The sequence below is a fragment of the Vipera ursinii genome (assembly GCF_947247035.1).
Source record: "Vipera ursinii genome assembly, chromosome: 4".
In the NCBI taxonomy this organism is placed as follows: domain Eukaryota; kingdom Metazoa; phylum Chordata; class Lepidosauria; order Squamata; family Viperidae; genus Vipera; species Vipera ursinii.
The window spans coordinates 95,736,226-95,756,186 of NC_139514.1; the positions used below are offsets into that span (position 1 = coordinate 95,736,226).

At 39.9% G+C, this 19,961-nt stretch overlaps 1 protein-coding gene across 3 annotated transcripts in view; it reads right to left on the reverse strand.

Moving 5' to 3' along the window:
• DOCK9 (dedicator of cytokinesis 9) overlaps positions 1-18,819 on the reverse strand; it is a 118,944-nt gene extending 100,125 nt beyond the window's left edge. For all 3 annotated transcript variants that reach the window (XM_083361661.1, XM_083361660.1, XM_083361662.1), the window contains exon 1: positions 18,546-18,819. In XM_083361661.1, the coding sequence (XP_083217787.1) occupies positions 18,546-18,686 (141 nt within the window). In that variant the 5' untranslated portion in view covers positions 18,687-18,819. The remainder of the gene's footprint in view (positions 1-18,545) is intronic.
• Between the last annotated feature and the right edge of the window lie 1,142 nt (positions 18,820-19,961).

Genomic DNA, 19,961 nt, shown 5'->3' on the forward strand with positions numbered 1-19,961 from the left:
GCAAAGGTGGAAAGAAAGAGAGAAGGATGATCAAGCAGCAAGGTGAATAGACGCAATTACAATGGTGATGAGTCAAGCATTGGAAGACCTGAAAGACTGGTTCAGAAATAAACAGTCATGGTGAAAATCTATGATTGTTATGTATTACCAAAAAAGATAACAAGCCTCAACTACAAGACAGTAGCCTCTTTCCACTTCCAAGCAATCAGTATTTAAGGCAGACTACCTATGATTCAAGAGGTAGTAAAACAGCCATCAACACAAATAGCTATTGAAAACTATGAACCTGTTCCTTTAAAATACTTCCCTTTTCAACTACATTTTAAAGAGTTGTTTTAAAGAGTTGTCTTGTTTTTTAAGGCGGGGTCCCCAGGTTGCACGAGCGGCTGGCCAGTGCATTGCGGGCACATGGAGCTCAACTTGCGCAAACAGCAGGCCAGTGTGCACATGCACAGCTTGACTTGCCCAAGTGGCGGGTCGGTTCTCCTTTCCCTCCCCACTGGGCCAAGCCGTAAAGGTTGGGGACTGCTGTTTTAAGGGGTGCCTTTGAATCATTATTTACTTCTTGCCTTGCCTTTCTTCTTGCCTTACTTCTTCGCAAGTCCGTAATATTTTCTAGCCAACTTTTTGGAAATGGTTTACTAGTACCTTCTACCTAGAGCTGAGAGGGAGTGATTGACCAAGGTCATTCAGGGTATGGAGTCAGGGTATGGCACTTTCCCATTTAGAGCTGGTGTTCAATTTGAGAGTCATCCTAGGCTCATGACTCCTGCTTGATTAGAAGGTCGGAGCTGTACTAGAAACTTTTGTACTGTTCATTTTGTGTACCAACTGTACCCTCTCCTTAACCAGGAGATCTTGCTCATGGTCATTCATAGCTTGGTCACTTCCCATTTAAATTTACTGCAATATATTATGTCTGGGGCTGTCCTTGATGACCATCTAGAAGTTATAATTGGTCCAAAATGAAGAGGAGGGTACAATGTTGGATCCCCTTGTTATGCCCATTTAATACCCCTGTTGTGTGAGCTTCAAGGTGCAATTCAAGGTGTTGGTTATCACCTTTAAATTCCTACATACAGGGCTTTTTTTCTCATAGAACGCTCAGAACGGAGTTCCGGCACCTTTTTTGGGATGGAACCTTGTAGGGTAGGCAAGGCGGGTTGTATGACATGTGTGAGTTCTGGCACCTTTTTCTTTTACAAAAAAAGCACTGCCTACATAGCATGGGAACAGGTTAACTGTGGAGCCATTCTCTTTGAATGTTTCTGCACAAAGGATGGACATGTTCCTTCCCTTAAACATTGTGACCTTGTAAGTTCTCAGAAGAATGTCTTCTCCACTACAGCCCCTACCCTAATCTTCCCCTTTGTGATCCAACCAACCTCCATCCTTTTAATCTTCAAGTGAACACTTAACATTTGAATTCACCCCCCCCAGGACTGGTGGTTTGAATAAAAGAAATAACATTTCTGAAATGATGCTTTGCACTGAATTTCTAATAAAATTAGAAAACCCACTGAGAGCTTTTGTGCCTCTAGACCACGGGTCGGCAACCCGGTGCTCCGGAGCCGCATGCGGCTCTTTGAGCCGTCTCCTGCGGCTCCCAGTCGCCCGGTGCACACGCACCTCTCCGAACGGGCGGAGGTGCGCGCGCACATCTCCAAACGGGCGGAGGTGCGCGCGCACCACTCCAAAGGTTTGGAGAGCTGCGCGCGCACCTCTCTCGCACCTCCGCCCAAACACCCGTTTGGAGACCTGCTGGTGTTCGGGTGGAGGTGCAGTTTGGAGACCTGCTGGTGCCGGTTTAGAAAGCTGCCGCGGCCTGCAGCAGCTTTCTAAACCAGCACCAGCAGGTCTCCAAACCGCTGTTTGGGCGGAGCTGCGCGCGCACCTCTCCAAAAGTTTGGAGAGCTGTGCGACTGGTGGCTCCGGTGATGCCCAGGCTGAAGGCGGTGCCGCAACCCAGCGCCCGTCACCACGGAGACCCGTCGCCGCTGGCGTGCAGGTGTGTCCACATAAAAAAAAGTGGAACCGCACATGTGTATCCACGCACGCGCAAAAAACATTTTGCGCATGCGCAAAACATTTTGTTTTATGCGCATGCACGTGCGTGGATGCACACGCGCGGCTCCCACTTTTTTTATGTGTGATGGAACTGGTTCCCAGTGGCTCTTTTGTTTTCTCAGGTTGCCGACCCCTGCTCTAGACAGTGGCCTTAAAGCAGGACATTATTCAAATTGACTGCCGTTACCACGACTGCTAATATCCTAATTTAACTATATGATATGGAAAAGTCATAAACGCCCAGAATTTAATTTCAGCAGATGATCTAATTGTGAGAGTGGGGAAAAAAATCTCATTTTTCATGTAACCTATGTTTGCATATTTTTTATTTCTCTGCCTCAAATGTGTCTCTCCTGACATTTTGTCCCAAACTGAAGACAACCAGTTGCTATACAGGTAGTCCTTGACTTACAACCACAATTGAGCCCCAAATTTTTGTTGCTAAGCAAGACAAATTCTTAAATGAGTTTTGCCCATTTTATGACCTTTCTTGCCACAGTTGTTAAGTGAATCACTGCAATTGTTACATTAGTAACATGATTGTTAAGTGAATCTGGCTTCCCCATTGACTTTGCTTGTCAGAAGGTCACAAAATGTGATCACATGATCCTGAGCCACGGCAACCATCATAAATATGAGTCAGTTGCCAAGCGTCTGAATTTTGATCATATGACCATGGGGATGCTGTAACAGTCTAAGAGTGAAAAAGGGTCATAAGTCACTTTTTCAGTGCCATTTTAACTTCCGACATCCTCCCTCCACAGTCATGTGATTGAAATTCAGGTGTTGCCAACTGGAGCATTCCCCAGTCACATGATCATGTTTTTATCACAGTTTTGCTGAAAACCAGCATTTAAAGTTTTCAGCAAAACCGCACCCACAGTGAACCATTGATTCATTTAATTACCCCAGCATTCACTTACCAACTGCTGCAAAAACCATCATAAAATTGGATAGGTGTGCTGACTGACCTGTTTTATGACCATCACGACTTATAACCATAATGGGCAGGCTCCATTACAGTCATAGGTTGAATACTATGTGTACTGGATTGCTCTCTATAATATATTGCTTGTAAATTGTATAAAACAATTTTTTAGTTTTTTTTAATCCCGCCTCTATTATTTTTATAAACAACTCCAGGTGGTGAACCCCTTCCCCCTATTTTCTCCACAACAACCACACTTGGGGTGAGTTGAGCTGAGAGAGACAGACAGACAGAAAGGGCCCTTATGGCTAAGGCATGACTAGCACTTTGTCTCATGGTTTCTAGACTGATGCCTTAACTACTAGACCAAACTGGCATTATACTATATCATATTTATAATATATTCAAATGGTACTTTTTCAAAATTTAAGTAATTGGCTATAAAGTTTGTAACCAGGATACCCCAAAATCAGTTTACAAGCTTCCTCAAATGCTTTGTGGTACAGATGGTCCTTGCTGAATAGCAATTACAACAGCACTAGACTTATATACTGCTTCATGGTGCTTTACAGCCCTCTCTAAGCGGTTTACAGAGTCAGCAAATTGCCCCCAACAATATGGCTCCTCATTTTACAGACCTCGGAAGGATGGAAGGCTGAGTCAACCTTGAGCAGCTGAGACTCAAATTTGCCGAATTTTGAATGACCATTCGAAGTTACAACAGCCACGCAACAAGTATTTTAATGGCCCATAAAGAGCCCCTGGTTGTGCTATTGCTTGTGGTTACATAACAACATGCCAAGTCAGCTTTACAACCCATTGAAGCATTCCATGGTCACATGACCATGCTTCATGGGGTCTTTATGCCATTTTTGGCAAAAAAAACCACTTATTCAAATGAATGGGCTTGTTTAACAACCGTGGCATTTGCGTAACAACTGCCACAATAAAGGCTATAAATTACTTCCAGTCAGATAGGTTTCCCGACTTGCAACTATAATGACTTATGACTGTAATTCTGGCCTCAGTTACAGTCATGAGTCAAGGGCTACTTGTAAACTGCAGCATAAGAAAAGTTAGTGAAATGGTAGCATGGAAGCACCAAGATTATAGCATTTCTTACCCAAGTAGTAGGTAGCTTTTCTGTTAGTAGAGTATCAACATTGTTTCATTTGAACTGGTTTGAGAATTCATATTTTGTATTATTTAAAAATAGTTTGTACTTAACATAATTATCTTGTTTTTAAAAATTATGTATCTTCATAGGAATGACTTTGGTCAGAAAGGCAGTTGATAACCATCTTAATAAATATTATAACAACTATGCTAAGACCTATTTTAGGTTCATGGATATCTTAATGCTCAGTGCATCTTTTCTCAAAACTATTGTTCACATAAAGTAAAGCATAAAGTAATGAAAATGTTGAATTTAAAAATAACTCATAATAAGGATTTTGTCTAATTAACTTTCCTTTAGGTTAACATATTTTTGTCAAATCAGGCTTAATAAAATAGAATAATCATTACTGCAACATATTCATTATTGTCAAAAGACATTAACATGCATACTTGTTATGTACATGGATTGTCTGCACTAATAAATTACCAGATACTACATTACCACTCCCTCAAATGCTAATACAATACGCCCAATGCCAAAATACATCACAGATTGCTAAATATGCACTATTTAACAAGTTTCGTATGCTACATCTGCACTTCATTATAAAAATAAAATATACTTGAAAAGCTCTTTCTTCTAAATGCTTTGCTTATCTTTACAAGAACCACATCATCTATATAGAAAGGAATACCTTGTTTTACTGTATTCTTCTAGCTTCTATTACAATTTTAATTAGAAATATCTTCTTTTCCAGATACATGCTTTGGATATTCATAAAATAACAAGAATGCTAAAAATAGTACTGCATAGACATTCTGAGAAAAAAAATCAATGTTTTACTAAATATATTTCTTACAAATAGTATCAGCAGTATTTTATCATGTTGTACTATTATTAAAATAGTGAAGGTTCAACAGCAACAGACTAAGAACGCGTGGAGAATTTCAAAAGAACCAGATACAAAATATATAAAATTAATTTAAAATATCTTAATGAAGCACATCAACATTTACCAAAAATGAATGGATCAGTATCCCAGAGTCTTCTTTTGTTAAGCTATTTGCTGTATATTCCAGAGCTTTATTTTCTCTTTGATGTTTGCAAATATATGAACAGTTTCTCTCAATAACTGTACGAAAACCTTTAAATAAAATAACACTAGTCGTGCAACCCATTACAATTTCTCTGCATCCAGCCTTTCCAGCTAATGTATTTGTTTCCAAAATATATTCCTTTATTGCACAAGCATGGTTTTCTTCAGCCACTCCAGCAGTATATATCTATTAAGATTTAATACCACTATATTCTAAGCTTATGTAGAAGAATGCCAAAAATCCTTTGAACATATCAGCAAGAGCCACACCTCATAATGCAGCCATGCCTAACAGAATCCTTTCTAAAATGCTCGAAAAACAAACGGATAAAAAAAATCCAGCATTCCTAACTAAGCTGCCTTGATTTCCATTTCTCAATGTTCTCAAATCTTTCTGAAGCCAAAACAGAAAAAGAAAAAAGCAGCCTGCTGCAGCTTCTAGTGCCAGGCACAACGAATTCTCTCATCTGCTGCAAGAAAAGCTTCTCCCAGAATGCTCAGCTTAGAATTTGCACCAGCAGGCAATTTTCTTCTCAACCTGGATATTGAGGTGCTGGATTTGGAAAAGATGGGGGGGGGGGGTGTTAAGATTCCTGCTGCAAGAACATTTGCCCTTGCACAAAGAGAGATGCAGGAGATATGCCCATCTGTTGCTGCTATAGGAACTATTTGATAGATGCAACTGTGGAAGCTTATTTTAAATATCCAGATATGCCTGTACTGCAAATAGTAAACCACTAGAGAGCAGACAATTAAGCATTTAAAAAAACTTTTCTAAATGAATTCAATGTTAGTAGAATTGGAGTTACTGGAATATGAAAGAATGTAGGTTATTTTTTTCATTCATACATTTCCAAATAAAGAAAACTGTAAGATTCTATAAATGTTACCTGAGAAGCAATTTCTACAGAGTTGAAGGAAGCTTAATTACTGTTTACAGAGACAATACTATATTTGTGAACCCAGGAATAACCCATTTCTAGGTGGATCTGTAGACGACTCCATTCTTTTTCAAATCACACTTCAATATGTGAAGACCTGGTTTGCTGAATAGGTCACAATGTCTGGGTTTTCACCTAACCTTACTGATATACCAATAATGGTCTGACACAATACACAAAGCCAAAACCAAGCAAACCACATTTTCTCTTTGGATAAAAGAGAAGAATTGTTTCATATAGCTGATTAAGCAGGCCACAGATTGTGAAGCAGAAAAATACATATTTAAAGGCACGATAGGAGCTTGGTGATTTTTCTTAGAAAATGAGTTATTTTCAAAGTATCAAATCACCTTTTATATTTTTACTATTTTCACTATTTACTTTTCAGATCTAATTCTGTCAAATTTTTCATTAATGACTCAAATGAATGTTTACATTAAGCACTGCCTCTAATGTAATTATTGTAATAAAATTAAATTTTAATTTAAGTTTTACTTCTTGGCCTATGTAATATATCCTTAAAACACAGATTATTGCCAAACACACAAATTTAATGGAAATTATGGAGTTATTGTATTAGAACTAATAGTAATAGTCATTTATATCTTAAAAGTTATAATCTTTGTGAAAATAAACATTTTGACTTATCTGTTATTTTACTGTAGTCATATTCAGTCCAATGTTTCTAGTTTTAACTACTTTGTTCCAATCAAATTGTTGGGCTGATTGTGCCGCGTAACAGAGTGAGCGCCTGTTACTCGTCCCAGCTTCTGCCCACCTAGCAGTTCGAAAGCACGTAAAAATGCAAGTAGAAAAATAGGGACCACTACGGTGGGAAGGTAACAGCGTTCCGTGCGCCTTTGGCGTCTAGTCATGCTGGCCACATGACCACGGAGACGTCCTCGGACAAACGCTGGCTCTTCGGCTATGAAACGGAGAGGAGTACCGGCCCCTAGAGTCGGAAACGACTAGCACGCATGTGCGGGGGAACCTTTACCTTTACCTTTATGTTGGTCTATGACCAAATTAAAGATTTTATTTAATTTGATTTGCTAATACTAGCTTATTAAAAATGTTTAGCCAGTGTGTTAATTCTGATACAGTGGAGACTACAATTTAGTCTGACCAACTTCTTCAGACTTGGTTGCATTCCTAAAGTCCACTTAAGAATCAACATATAAGAGAGTTATGTTGTTTCTCTATCTCCATCACTACCATCTCAGCAGTACTCAGCCAGAATTCTATTACGAGGACAATTCAGAAATAAACCTCCATTTGGGTATCAATGACAGACACTCACAGATACAGAACTTTTATTATAACACATTAGAAAACTACATTACATTACTTTTTGACATAATCGCCATTCAAATAGAGGCACGTGTCATAACGTCTTACAAGGTTTGAAATTCCTTAGTTGTAGTCACTCGGTGCCAAATCTGGGTTATTAAAATCTGGGTGATCAAAAACATCCCAACGGAACTGCTTCAAAAGTTCTTGGGTGCATCTAGCGGCGTGCGGGCAAGCACTATTGTGAAGCAACACCACACGGGAAGTGGTGCCAAGGCATAGAAAATCCTGCAAATGTGAAGATGCCAAAGGAGTACTGCTAGTGAAATTCATGGAGTGTGGTTCAACCATCAATTTAGAAGTCTACTGCGAAACATTACGAAAACTCAGACGAGCCATCCATCCATCCGGTATATAATGAAAGTTCTGTATCTGTGAGTGTCTGTCATTGATTTATTTATTTTATTTATTTATTTATTTGATTTGTATACCGCCCTTCTCCCTAAGGACTCAGGGCGGTGAACAGTGACATAAATAACAGAATGCACAAATACAGATATTGAAAACAAATTAAACCCTAATTTTGCCCAAATGCAGAAGATAGTTATCTTAAAACAATAATTAAAACAGAACCCGTCAGACCAGACCGGATTGCTTAAACAGATATGTTTTTAGATCGCGTCGGAAGGAGCGAAGGTCGGGAGCCATCCGGAGCTCAACCGGTAAACGGTTCCATAGGTCAGGCGCGCTCACAGAGAACGCCCTCCCTCTGGGAGCCACCAGACGGCATTCTCCGAACGGCGGAACCCTTAGGAGGCCCTCTCTGTGGGAGCGCACTGGACGGAGGGACGTTGACGCTGGCAGCAGGTGATTCCTAAGGTACTCCTGACCCATGTCATGTAGGGCTTTGAAAACCATTACCAGCACCTTGAATCTTACCTGGAGGACAACTGGGAGCCAATGCAGTTCACGGAGTAGAGGTGTAACATGGGAGTATCAGGAGACTCCCAACACAACTCTCGCGGCTGCATTCTGTACCAGTTGGAGCCTCCGAGTGGTCCTCAAGGGCAGCCCCATGTAAAGAGCATTGCAGTAGTCTAAACGAGAGGTCACGAGTGCATGAGTGACTGTACGTAGGGCATCTCGATCTAGATAGGGCCGTAATTGGCGAACCATGCGAACCTGGGCAAAGGCTCCCCTAGTCACAGCTGTTATGTGGTCTTCAAAGGAAAGCTGTGAATCTAAGAGGACTCCCAAGTTGCGAGCCCTATCTGTGGGGGGTAATAACTTACCTCCTAGAGAAAGAGATGGAATGTTCTGAATATCTCGAGATGCCGGTATGTACAGCCACTCAGTCTTGTCAGGGTTGAGTTGAAGCCTGTTCTTCCCCATCCAGACCCGAACTGCTTCTAGGCAACAGGACATCACATCAAGGGCATCACTGAGGTGGTTTGGGGTCGAAATAAAAAGCTGGGTGTCATCAGCGTACTGGTGATACCCGACTCCAAAACCACGAATGATCTCACCTAGCGGTTTCATGTAGATGTTGAATAGGAGAGGCGAGAGGACCGATCCTTGAGGGACTCCTCAAGTGAGAGGCCTCGAGCTCGATCTCTGCCCTCCTGTTAATACCGACTGCGAGCGTCCCATGAGATAGGAGGAGAACCACTGGAGAACCGTGCCTCCCACTCCCAATCCCCTGAGACGCTGTAGTAAGATACCATGGTCGATGGTATCAAAAGCCGCTGAGAGGTCTAGGAGAACTAGGACAGAGGAACAGCCTCTGTCCCAAGCTCTCCAGAGATCATTTATTAGTGAGACCAATGCTGTCTCTGTGCTGTGTCCGGGCCTGAAACCCGATTGGTACGGGTCCAGATAGTCAGTTTCCTCCAGAACCGAAGGGAGCTGATGTGCCACCACACTCTCAACCTTAGCAAGAAAGCGAAGGTTGGAGACCGGACGAAAGTTGTTTAATATAGTTGGGTCCAAGGTAGGTTTCTTGAGGAGGGGTCTCACCACCCTTTCAAGACGGAGGGGAAACAACCCTCACTCAGGGAGGCGGATATCACCGCCTGGAGCCAGATTCGTGTTCCCTCTCGAACAGAATAAACCAGCCAAGAAGGGCACGGATCTAATAAACAAGTGGTGGAGCTCAGCTTCCTCATAATTCTGTCCACTTCCTTTGGGGTCACAGGATCGAACTTGTCCCATTTAACATCGACAAGATCACCCATGTTCTGATCGTTAGACTCTGATAACCAAGCGGAGGTTTATTTCCGAATTGCCCTCATATTTGAACTGTTTATTTGAAACTATTAGAAACAAAACCATGTCCTCTGTCCTGATAGATGAATAAAACAAAATTTCCAAACTAGTCAGCAAGCTCTATTCAGCAGCCTCCAGAAAGATTGCAAAGATTAGGTGTACCAAAATGGTAATGTTCCAGTATCCCTTTGTGCCAATAGGTAGGAATCTGACATATTATGACGCAAAGCACACCTTATCTGAGAAAGACCTGTGCCTAGCCTTGCAGAACAGAGGCAGTTGCACCAAAAGTCTACATCTAGCAGTTTCTGAAATATCCAGATGATACTTAAATCTTTCAGCAGAGGCAGGCAACAAATTTGGAGTTTTGACATCATGACGTAAATATAGTGAAAAAATGGCACCCATGGTAACCACAAAATACTACTTAACAAAAAGCAGATATTTCCTCTTTCTTTCTACTTGTTCATCAATCTCTTGGCAGTATACACAATCAGCCTGAAATACTGCATTCTTAATCACTGTGTCACCCCAACTCTTTTATAAAAAGGATGTTAGTAGATATTTTCAGATATAAATCCTTCTGCTCAATATTAAGATTTTGAGAAAGGGACAGATAAATCCTGATAGCAAATATGTAACAATATTAATAGTAATAGTACAAAAGTTTAAAACTTCAAAATGTCTTAAAAGAAAACTAAAATTAAAAATTCTCATTTTAACCAATAGGAGGAAGGATACTCAATAGCTTGAGGGAGCAAATCTATAGGAGGATGATAATAAATAACATGTATTAAAAATGTCTCTGCATATTATAGAGTGAACAACTAGCATTAAAATTGCTTATCCATAAGACCAAGTTGCATATAAAAGATATTCTAATAGATACATTTTTTAAAGAGACCTAATATGTTTTTACTTTTCAACAATATATTCAGTAAGAAATTATAGTACATGAGTTTCAGTAAGAAACTGTTTTTATAAATGTTTAAACTTTTATAAACATGTTTATAAAAATATATTAAAGTATAAACAAATATTTCACTTTAATTATTAAGTTGTATAAATCTTAAATATTTCCATTTAAATCTTAAATCTTTCAAATTTAAATCTTTGAATTGCATGAAACTATGAAATATTACTCCATCTAGTGGTTAGGCTTTATGCATTTCTTCAATTGTATAAAGTTCACTTTTGTATGTTTTCTTGGAACTTAGAAATTCATGTAGGCTGGGGGAAAAAACAAGGATTTGATTTCCTTCATAGATAGTAACTAGTACAGAAGGCCCAATACTTAGAAACAGAAATAAGAACATGGAAGAAAACAATTATGTAATATTCAAGTATATTTTAATGAATTGAGAAATAGGAATTCCATAATAAGAGAACCTAATAGAAAAAGGAGCTCAAGATAAATGAACATTCTTTTAAAAAGGGAATAATAAAAGCACAATTTCAAATAATTCCCATGAGGGGAAAAATATAGCAGAAAGAACTAATGTACTTTCCCTAGTGTAGAGGGGGTAAAAGGATGCATATAAAGCGGTGGAAAGAGATCCAGATTCTCAAGAAGGAGTACTGTACACACCAAGTAGTCTAAAATTATAATGAAGGTATCCGGAATTGTAGGACTCCAAATGAGCTGAGGTTGGTCAAGGATGCAAAGAACAAAAACTGGGAGCTTCTTAAATAAGTCCAAAAAGAAAAGAAAAGAATCAATACTCAATGAAGACATTAAAATATCATCAACTCCTATTTTCAGTGTTCAACAAAAAATGTATAGATAGTCCTCGCTTAGCAAAAACACACATTCAGTGAATGTTCAAATTTATGACGGTACGGTACTAACAAGATTTTATGACTGTCCCAAGTTTCAGCAGTTACTGCTTTCCGGCAATCACATGATCATGTTTTTTAGTGCAGCATCCCATGGTCACATGATCACCATTTGCAACCTTCACTGCCAGCTTCCAACAAGTCAAGTCAATGGGGAAATTGGTAGGAAGTCATAAATTGCAATTCACTGAATGACTGCAACCAGAATTACTAGAACTGCCATCATAACATGGTGTGGTCAAGTGATTTTTCACTTTGCAATCATGTTGCTTAACAATGGGGTTCCTGGTCCCAATTACAACAAATAACTGAGGGCTATATATATATATATATATATATATATATATATATCTACATGGCAAATCTGAAAAACAGGATAAAGAGACACAAATGTAACTTGGAACTAACTGAAACAGGTTTATAGAGTATCTCCACTCTGAATGAGTTTAAGTCCTCAAAACAAAATGAACTACACGCTATGGCACTAATTGATGGTTGTCATTTTATATAGTAATTTTGATATATCTGAGATGATGCAAATGTTGTTTCCAACTTTAAAAAACAGGGCAGATATGGAGAATTAAAGATAAATCAACCTCGCACCACCATTTGGGAAAGTTCTAGAACAGATGATAAACAGAATTATTTGTAGGCAACTTAAAAACAATGTAATATTTACCAGAAATCAGCATGGATTTGTCAAACACAAATCTCCACTAGCTAATCTTATTTTGAATTTGACAAAATACCCATGACATTCTATTCAGCTAATTAACTGTGGTTAAAAACTTGGTGTACAGAATGCCTCTGACACAGCAGACTATAATTATTTGTTTTACTTGCTCAGCAGGCCTGTATCATTCATTGTTATTCATCTATTCATCTAAGTCATCTATAAAGTTTTAAACAAGTATTAAATAGGTTGACTGTTAATGATTTGAGCATGGAGAGAAATTAATTTATTTAACTTTTCCTCTAAAACAAAACAGACCTTAAACCAATTAGGAAGATGAGATAACTATAAAACGTCTTGTGATAGGATATGAGGATCGGCTATTATCAGACATATTTATTTATTTTAATTCCATTTATACCTCTTAAATAGTGCATACTCACGACATTTAACTTTTATATTTCTCTTCACAAACCAAACTTTTACTTCCATGTAACAAAGTGGGCAGAAGCACCCTCTATACAAAGCCATTTTTCCATCTATCAAGATTCATTTCTTGCAAGAAACTACATATTTACCAGCATTTGCTCTTCACAGTCTAATATATGCTGTAAATAATTTGGTTCTAAGCCAAAAATATTGTCTTTCCCCCCTTTATATATTCCCATGTCCTCAACCAAAAAACGTATAAAAATGTTATTATAAGCTTTGTGTATATATGTAATCATAAAAATATTAAACCAGGGAAATTTTTGTCTTATTCCCTGTTCAGTACGTTTGCTAGGCACTCAATTTAATCTCACACCAGTTACACCTCAAAATCATACTGCCTGTGTTGGACTCAGGAACTAACCTTTAGATATTCACTAAACATATCCATAACACAATTCTATTTACTTCATCATATGCTTTTCACGATCAATAAATATATTATAGATTTCTTTCTCAAATTTATACATTTCTCAATGATCTTCAAAGAAGAAAAATCTGATCTGCACACATCTTGCCCAACTCAAAGCTAAACATTTCCAAATTCTGCTTACTGATACCTCCTATACCCTCTTTAATAAGAATTTTCCCTGGCACAGCAAAAAAGCTATAACCTGATCTTAACATTATAGAACAATAACAACAATAACAACAGTTCTTTAGAATTTATTGGGACAAAATGTAAAAAAATGCAACCTCTACTTGGCTTACCATCAGCCAAGACATTCCCAAGTACAAGTCTTCTCTCTTAATGTTCAGATTTAAACATATGATAAGCACAGTCATTCCATATACAAATAACATCCATATTTTAGTATCTTTGTTATAGCTGCACTGTTATCATTTTACAACATTCGCATAGGAGTTATTACTTCATTATTTTTCTCATGGATACTAACATTTCTAGCATTGTCTTCAAACCTGCTCTTCAATTGCACTAACATTTCTATGCAAATCACTTATATATTACCTCTAGCAACTTCTGACTCCATTTTCATCTCATATAATTTGACCCAGTAATGCTGCTGGAGGCTCATTTTTTTCTCATTTCCAAAACAAACTTTTATAGAACGTCTTGTGTATTCCCTCTACTTCTTTTTTGTTCTCTTGACTACATCCTCTACAACTATCTTCCCTCTCTACATTCGAGATTTTTGCATCAATTATACTTTTATATTCTTTTTAATTAAGTCTCTTTCACTTCGTCATTTGACCAAATATTCTTTTTCATATTCCCCTTTATCATAACTCCATATGCTTTTATGAAGTACTCTGAAATATAATTCTGTTCACCAGAACAGATTTTTTCTGTTCACCAGAAGGCATTTTTATCTATCTTGTAATACTTTTTCATTAAAAAAGTGCTATTTTTCTTACACATCTATTTTTTTCCTTAAGATCTACTCTTGATACCATAATCTACCTTCAGAATTATGAATCTTTGCTCTACCACTATTTCTCTTAGTCATGGTCTTCTATTCATTTCTTTTCTATCTGCAAACATGAATGGGATTATCTTAAATCATGTATTCAGAATGTTTTTCTAAAAACTCATCAAACACTTATAAATTCACATTCATCCTTGCATTGAACCTAATTGCTATTTGTAACTCTCTCTACTCATTCCTATTTATTCATGTTACTTAGCAAAGTAAGTTTCCCCAGATCACTTACATGCAGAATGTTAGTTTTAACCAAAATTCATTCTTCTATTATGACAAATGGCAAGCTACTGTCACTAATCATTCCTATTTTCATATATATCCCTAAGAACAGAGGTCCATAATTCATTCATAATTAAACCTACATCTTCACTTTCCTGAATATATTCATCAACCTCACAAGCTCAGACCATCTGCATTTAGCTCTGTTACATCTTTTTAGTTTCTCCAAGTTTCATAGAAATACATTTTTCTTTAACAGAATAATAGAGTTGGAAGGGACCTTGGAGGTCTTTTAGTCAAACCCCCTGCTCAGGAAGGAAACCCTATACCATTTTCAGACAAATGGATGTTCAGTCTCTTCCTAAAACCCTCCAGTGTTGCAGCATTCACAGGTTCTGGAAGCAAGCTGTTCCACTGATTAATTGTTCTAACTTTCAGGAAATTTCTCCTTAGTTCTAGATTGCTTCTCTCCTTGATTAGTTCCCATCCCATGCTTCTTGTCCTGACTTCAGGTGCTTTGGAGAACAATTTAACTCCCTTTTCTTTGTGGCAACCCCTAAGATATTGGAACACTGCTATCATGTCACTCCTAATCCTTCTTTCATTAAAAGCAAATCCTTTCATACTCCTTTCTTTCCTTCCTAGTCCTTTCTTTCTTTCTTTCCTTCCTATTCATTCATGTATTCATTCATTTTTTTCACCATTTACCTTTTTACATGCTAAATTGTAATCTTCTTTATGCCATGATGATCATCAGAGACGTCTATAGATACTGATCTCCACTTTGATCAAGGCTTTCACATAATTCTGTTTTGTGAAATAGAAGACGTATAGACTTAAGTTTTCCAACAATAGTCATATCACACTACATGCAGCATTTCCTGCTAATGGTAAGGACAGTTAGGGCACATTCAACTCATTGTACCACAAGTGAACCAACATGTAAATTTGTTCCAAGCATATTCACATACTTGTCTGCACGTTAGGATTTCTAATCTGGAGACTATAAGAGACAATACCACTATGTGAGTCCCTGCAAGTGGAAATGCACGCAACGTGTAGACACATAGCCGGGATGCAAATAATGCTAAGCTATGTCAATGTACTAGAAAGATACAACCAAATCATTACTGACTAGACTACTCTCAACATACAAAGGTGGAAACCAGTATGACCAACCCTACCAGCACTAAGATCCATAAGAGATCTAATCCTAAAACATTTTGAAGGGAGCACTTGTTCAGTGCTACATAATTTGTACTTTTTTACCAAAAGAAGAGACAATATAAAATAACCTGCAACTTGCAATAATCAAAAACACAATCATGTAATATATCTATCCTTAAGTCTCTTGGTAAAATTATTCCAAGTCTGCAGTCTTGGTTACAAAAGTATTCATTAAACTTGCAGCAATGCCTATCATACCTGAATTACACATATAGAAATTACCTAATGAGCTGAACACTATTTGATTTATATCTTATCTTGACTTAAAATTATGAACTATCAAGTCAGAGTCAACTCTTATTGAGTACATAATGCTTCCTCCTATTTGCCCCACATCAAGTGAGGTGGGTTAGGATGAGAGATAGAGACACTCATATTTTCTCCAAAGTCATCCAGCTACCTTCTGTGCCGAAAGAACGATTAGAATTAACAGTCTCCCAAATTCAAAGAAATTAATTTTCTATTTTTAAGGGCTAGAACTATGTCAAGTGCTCATAGTGTCACCACTCACCACAAGGGAGTAAGATTCTTTATCCTGGGACACGTATATTTGCCTTAATTCGGAAGATTCTTTAATATCACCATCAAATTCTGTGATTTACCCAATCATGAATACAGGCATCCCAATTTTTAACAATAGCTTCTACTGTATTGTATTTTTCTATGTGTGCCTTTGACTTCTGGCAACTACCTGCAGTTTTCTTGGCAAGATTTTGGAAATGGTATGCCACTGCCTGCTTCCCAGAGCTGAAGGAGAGTGACTGGCTCAAGGTCACCCAGCTGGCTTTGTGCCTAAGGCAGGACAAGAACTCACAGTCTCCATGTACTGGTATCACTTGTAGATACAAATTTATCCTTAACTTATCTGGGGGAAAATAACCAAGCAGCTCTTTGAACACCAGCACACTGTAGGAAAAAGAGCTGGAGACAAAGTTGACAGAGTAGTATTTAATTCAACGAACATCAGAGATCTATAACCTGCAGTCTCAGGACAACATACTTACAATATATGCTCATTCCGACAGAAAAGAAACGCAGTAAGTACACAGAATAGAAAAGCAATACACAGAATAAAACACTAACTCTTGTTTAAATAACTTGATTTGAACTGACATGTTCCATCAAGATTTCACTCTCACGTTTTGTCATGATTCTACCAGCTTCTTTCTTCTGCTCTTGCCAACATTTTAAAGACAAACCCTCTAAAATCTCTAACCTTGTTACAAAAAGTCCATGAAATATTTCAGTTGGTAGTTTCATCTAGCATTTGAATAAGTACTGATGTGATATTTATATTGCTTGTAGTTATTTTATAAGAGTTAAAGTGCGATAGATTTAATATTTTATTGTTGTTTGCATAAGGTAGACTATGATTGCTTGTATTTTTATACCCTGTATTGAGCTCTGGGAAGTCGGGGAGGGGGAAGGGAGGGAGGTGTTGGGGAGGGTTGGGGAGAGGGGAGGCGGTTGGGAGGGGTTTTGTCTTATTAAAAAAATGTATTGTAAAACTTTTCAATAAAAAAAAGAAACATTTCAGTTGGTAACAAAATAAAAATAAAAGAGAGAAGACAATAAAAAATATGGATAAGAGAAATACAGCACTAGGCTGGGTATTCGCTCCTATTTTTCATCTTCCCATCTTTCCTACTACCTTCTCCTATTGGTTTATGTTTTATCAATTGTTACTTGTAACTTATGATTAATGATTCTAACTATGATTATTACCCATGACATATTACTTGCTGTTTGTACGTACAGTGTGAGGCTTATGCACTGAAGACAAATTCTTTGTGTGTCTGATCCCTCTTGGCCAATAAAGAGTTGAGTTGAGTTGAATTCTATTCTATTCGCCCGGAAGCTTAAAACTTTAAACTAAAAAGATGTATTTATTTATTTGTTTGTTTGTTTGTTTGATTGATTTATATTTAGTGCTTTATTTTTTCCAAAGCAACTGCTGAAGCTGTTTCGCGATAGCCCCCTTTTTTTTTTCGCCCATAAACTCCTGGAATCCTCTCCCGAGTTTTCCAATCACTCCTTCATTCATAGATATCGCGGGAAGGAAACGAAGGCGGGGACTCCTTGTGAATGGACGGAAGTTTTTGCAGAAAAGGGGAAACCCGAACGTCTAGAGAGCCAGCTGCTGCAGAAGGGATGGGATCAAACCCTCCCCCCCTACTCCTTCCCGTTCCTGTGTATTCAGTACTTCGGAGTAGGGAACGGGAAACAGAAGGATTCAGAGAACGGGAAACAGGTACCAGCTGAAGGGGAGGAAAAACCAAAGGTGGGGAAAACCGAGCCGGAAGCAGGCGAGGCTAGTTCATTCCCCCGAGCGGAGTTTTTCGCTAGCCCGAAACTAGCCTCGGGAATTCCGACACTGCGAGATCACAGCGTTTCCCAACCTTAGGAACTTGAAGATGCGTGGACTTCAACTCCCAGAATTCCCCAGCCAGCGTAGCTGGCTGGGGAATTCTGGGAGTTGAAGTCCACGCATCTTCAAGTTCCTAAGGTTGGGAAACGCTGGGTTAGAAAAGGGATCTTGCCATTCATTGGGACGGGGAGAAGCGGAATCCAAATCAAACCTGTCCTTCCTTCCTTCCGCACCCACCCACCCCTCCCAAAAAAGCGATGCATAGACCCGCTGGACGAGGCGCGGGGGTGACACGTCTGAAGGGAGCAGGGGCACGGCCGGGGTAATAATCCGTGTGAAGCCTGCCTTCTTTTCAGACGGACCCGCCAGGCGGCCGTCTGGCCAAACAACCTACCAAGCGGGACAGGGCTGGTGGGAGAGCGACTCGGCGGCGGCGGCGGCTGCTGCCCCTTCCTCGTCGTCCCAAGCAAGCAAGCAAGCAAGCAAGCGAGGGAGGGAGAAAGGGGCGTCGGAACCCACCGGAGGTAAGAAAACCACCCGCTCCGCTCGAATCCGGTCCTCCCGGATTCGCCGCCACTCACCACAAGAACGGAACCCCGCACCACTTCGGAGACGCTTTGCCGCAACTCAGCGGCTGTGCCCGGCTTGCTGAGCGCCCGCGTGAACTTCCGAGTCTCCGAGGAGGAGGAGGCGGCGGCGGACTGAAGAGACAGGGTTGCCATCCTTTCCCGCCTCGGCCCTCGGCTCCTTCTTCTCGCTTCTTCCCGGCGGGCCCCTCTCGCCGCGGGAGAGCCGAAGCCGGCCCGGCCACCTCTCAGGGCGCTGCCTCGCCGGCGCTCGGGAGCCCCATCCTCCCCTCCCTCCCTCCCTCCCTCCCTCGTCAAGCGCAGCCGTCCGATCCGCCCGCCGGTGCCTCTCGTGTCGCAATTGGCTCGGCGCCGGCTGGCCTCGCGCCGCCGCTCCCGTCAGGTAGCCCCTCCCTTTCGCGAGACAGCGCCCGCCGCCGCCGCTCCCCTGGCTCCAAACACTAGCACGCTCGGGAGACAGCGATCCCGCGGAGGCTGATTGGCGCAAGTGGAATGGAGGAGGCGTGGCCCCGCTCTTTCTAGTAAGATGTGAGGTCGCTTGAAATAAAAGTGCGCGGTGTCCGCCTAACCCGTTTCCTTACATGGCCTTGGATTGGGCCGTACGTTTACCTGTGCGGTTGCCCCATTGCGCCCACCCTAGTAGTCCCCGCCCCCTGCGAGGGTTTGGGGCGTGGCCAAACGAAGAGCGGAAATTCCATTCCCTCCCAAGCGTTGACCTCTTTTTTTCCCCTCCCAAGCGGCGATTGCTTTTCGTGATCTGGTCACTTAGGGGTGGGGAGCGATGCCGAAGGGTTTTTTTTTCACACAACCGCATCTTTCAGGGGTTTCTTTCCTGCCTCTTAGAGCAGACGTCAAAAGAAACAAGCATGACGGCTAAATCCGGCGTACGGAACTCCACGTAAATGGAGCTCCCATGTGCGCGTAACGTAAATGATGTTTCTATCTTTCAATATGGGCAACTGTTGATACAGGCATTCAAATGTAGTGGACTTCCAAATCACATAAGTACCCCGTTTAATTTTTATCAAAAGTGGCATTTTTAAAATAGGCGTTTTAATACAATAATGTAGGCGTTTGTAATAGTTTCATCACCTATCACGAAGCGAGTTCTCACAAGCAGTGAATAGATCCTTTCTTTGACAGCTCTGGTATACATATACTATTACTACTACTTTAGAAACTTCGTGACACCAAGTCATGGCTTTGATCCATAAATATTTTTTAAAAACACCCTAATCTACTCAAAACTCTTTTAAGTACAGGTCGTCCTTGATTTACAACAGTCATCTAGTGACCTTTCAAAGAGACATATGACCGTTTTTTCACTGTCATGACCTTGGCAACTGGTTCATGACCATTGCTGTGTCCCAAGACCATATGATCCACTTTTGCAAGCAAAATCAATGGGGA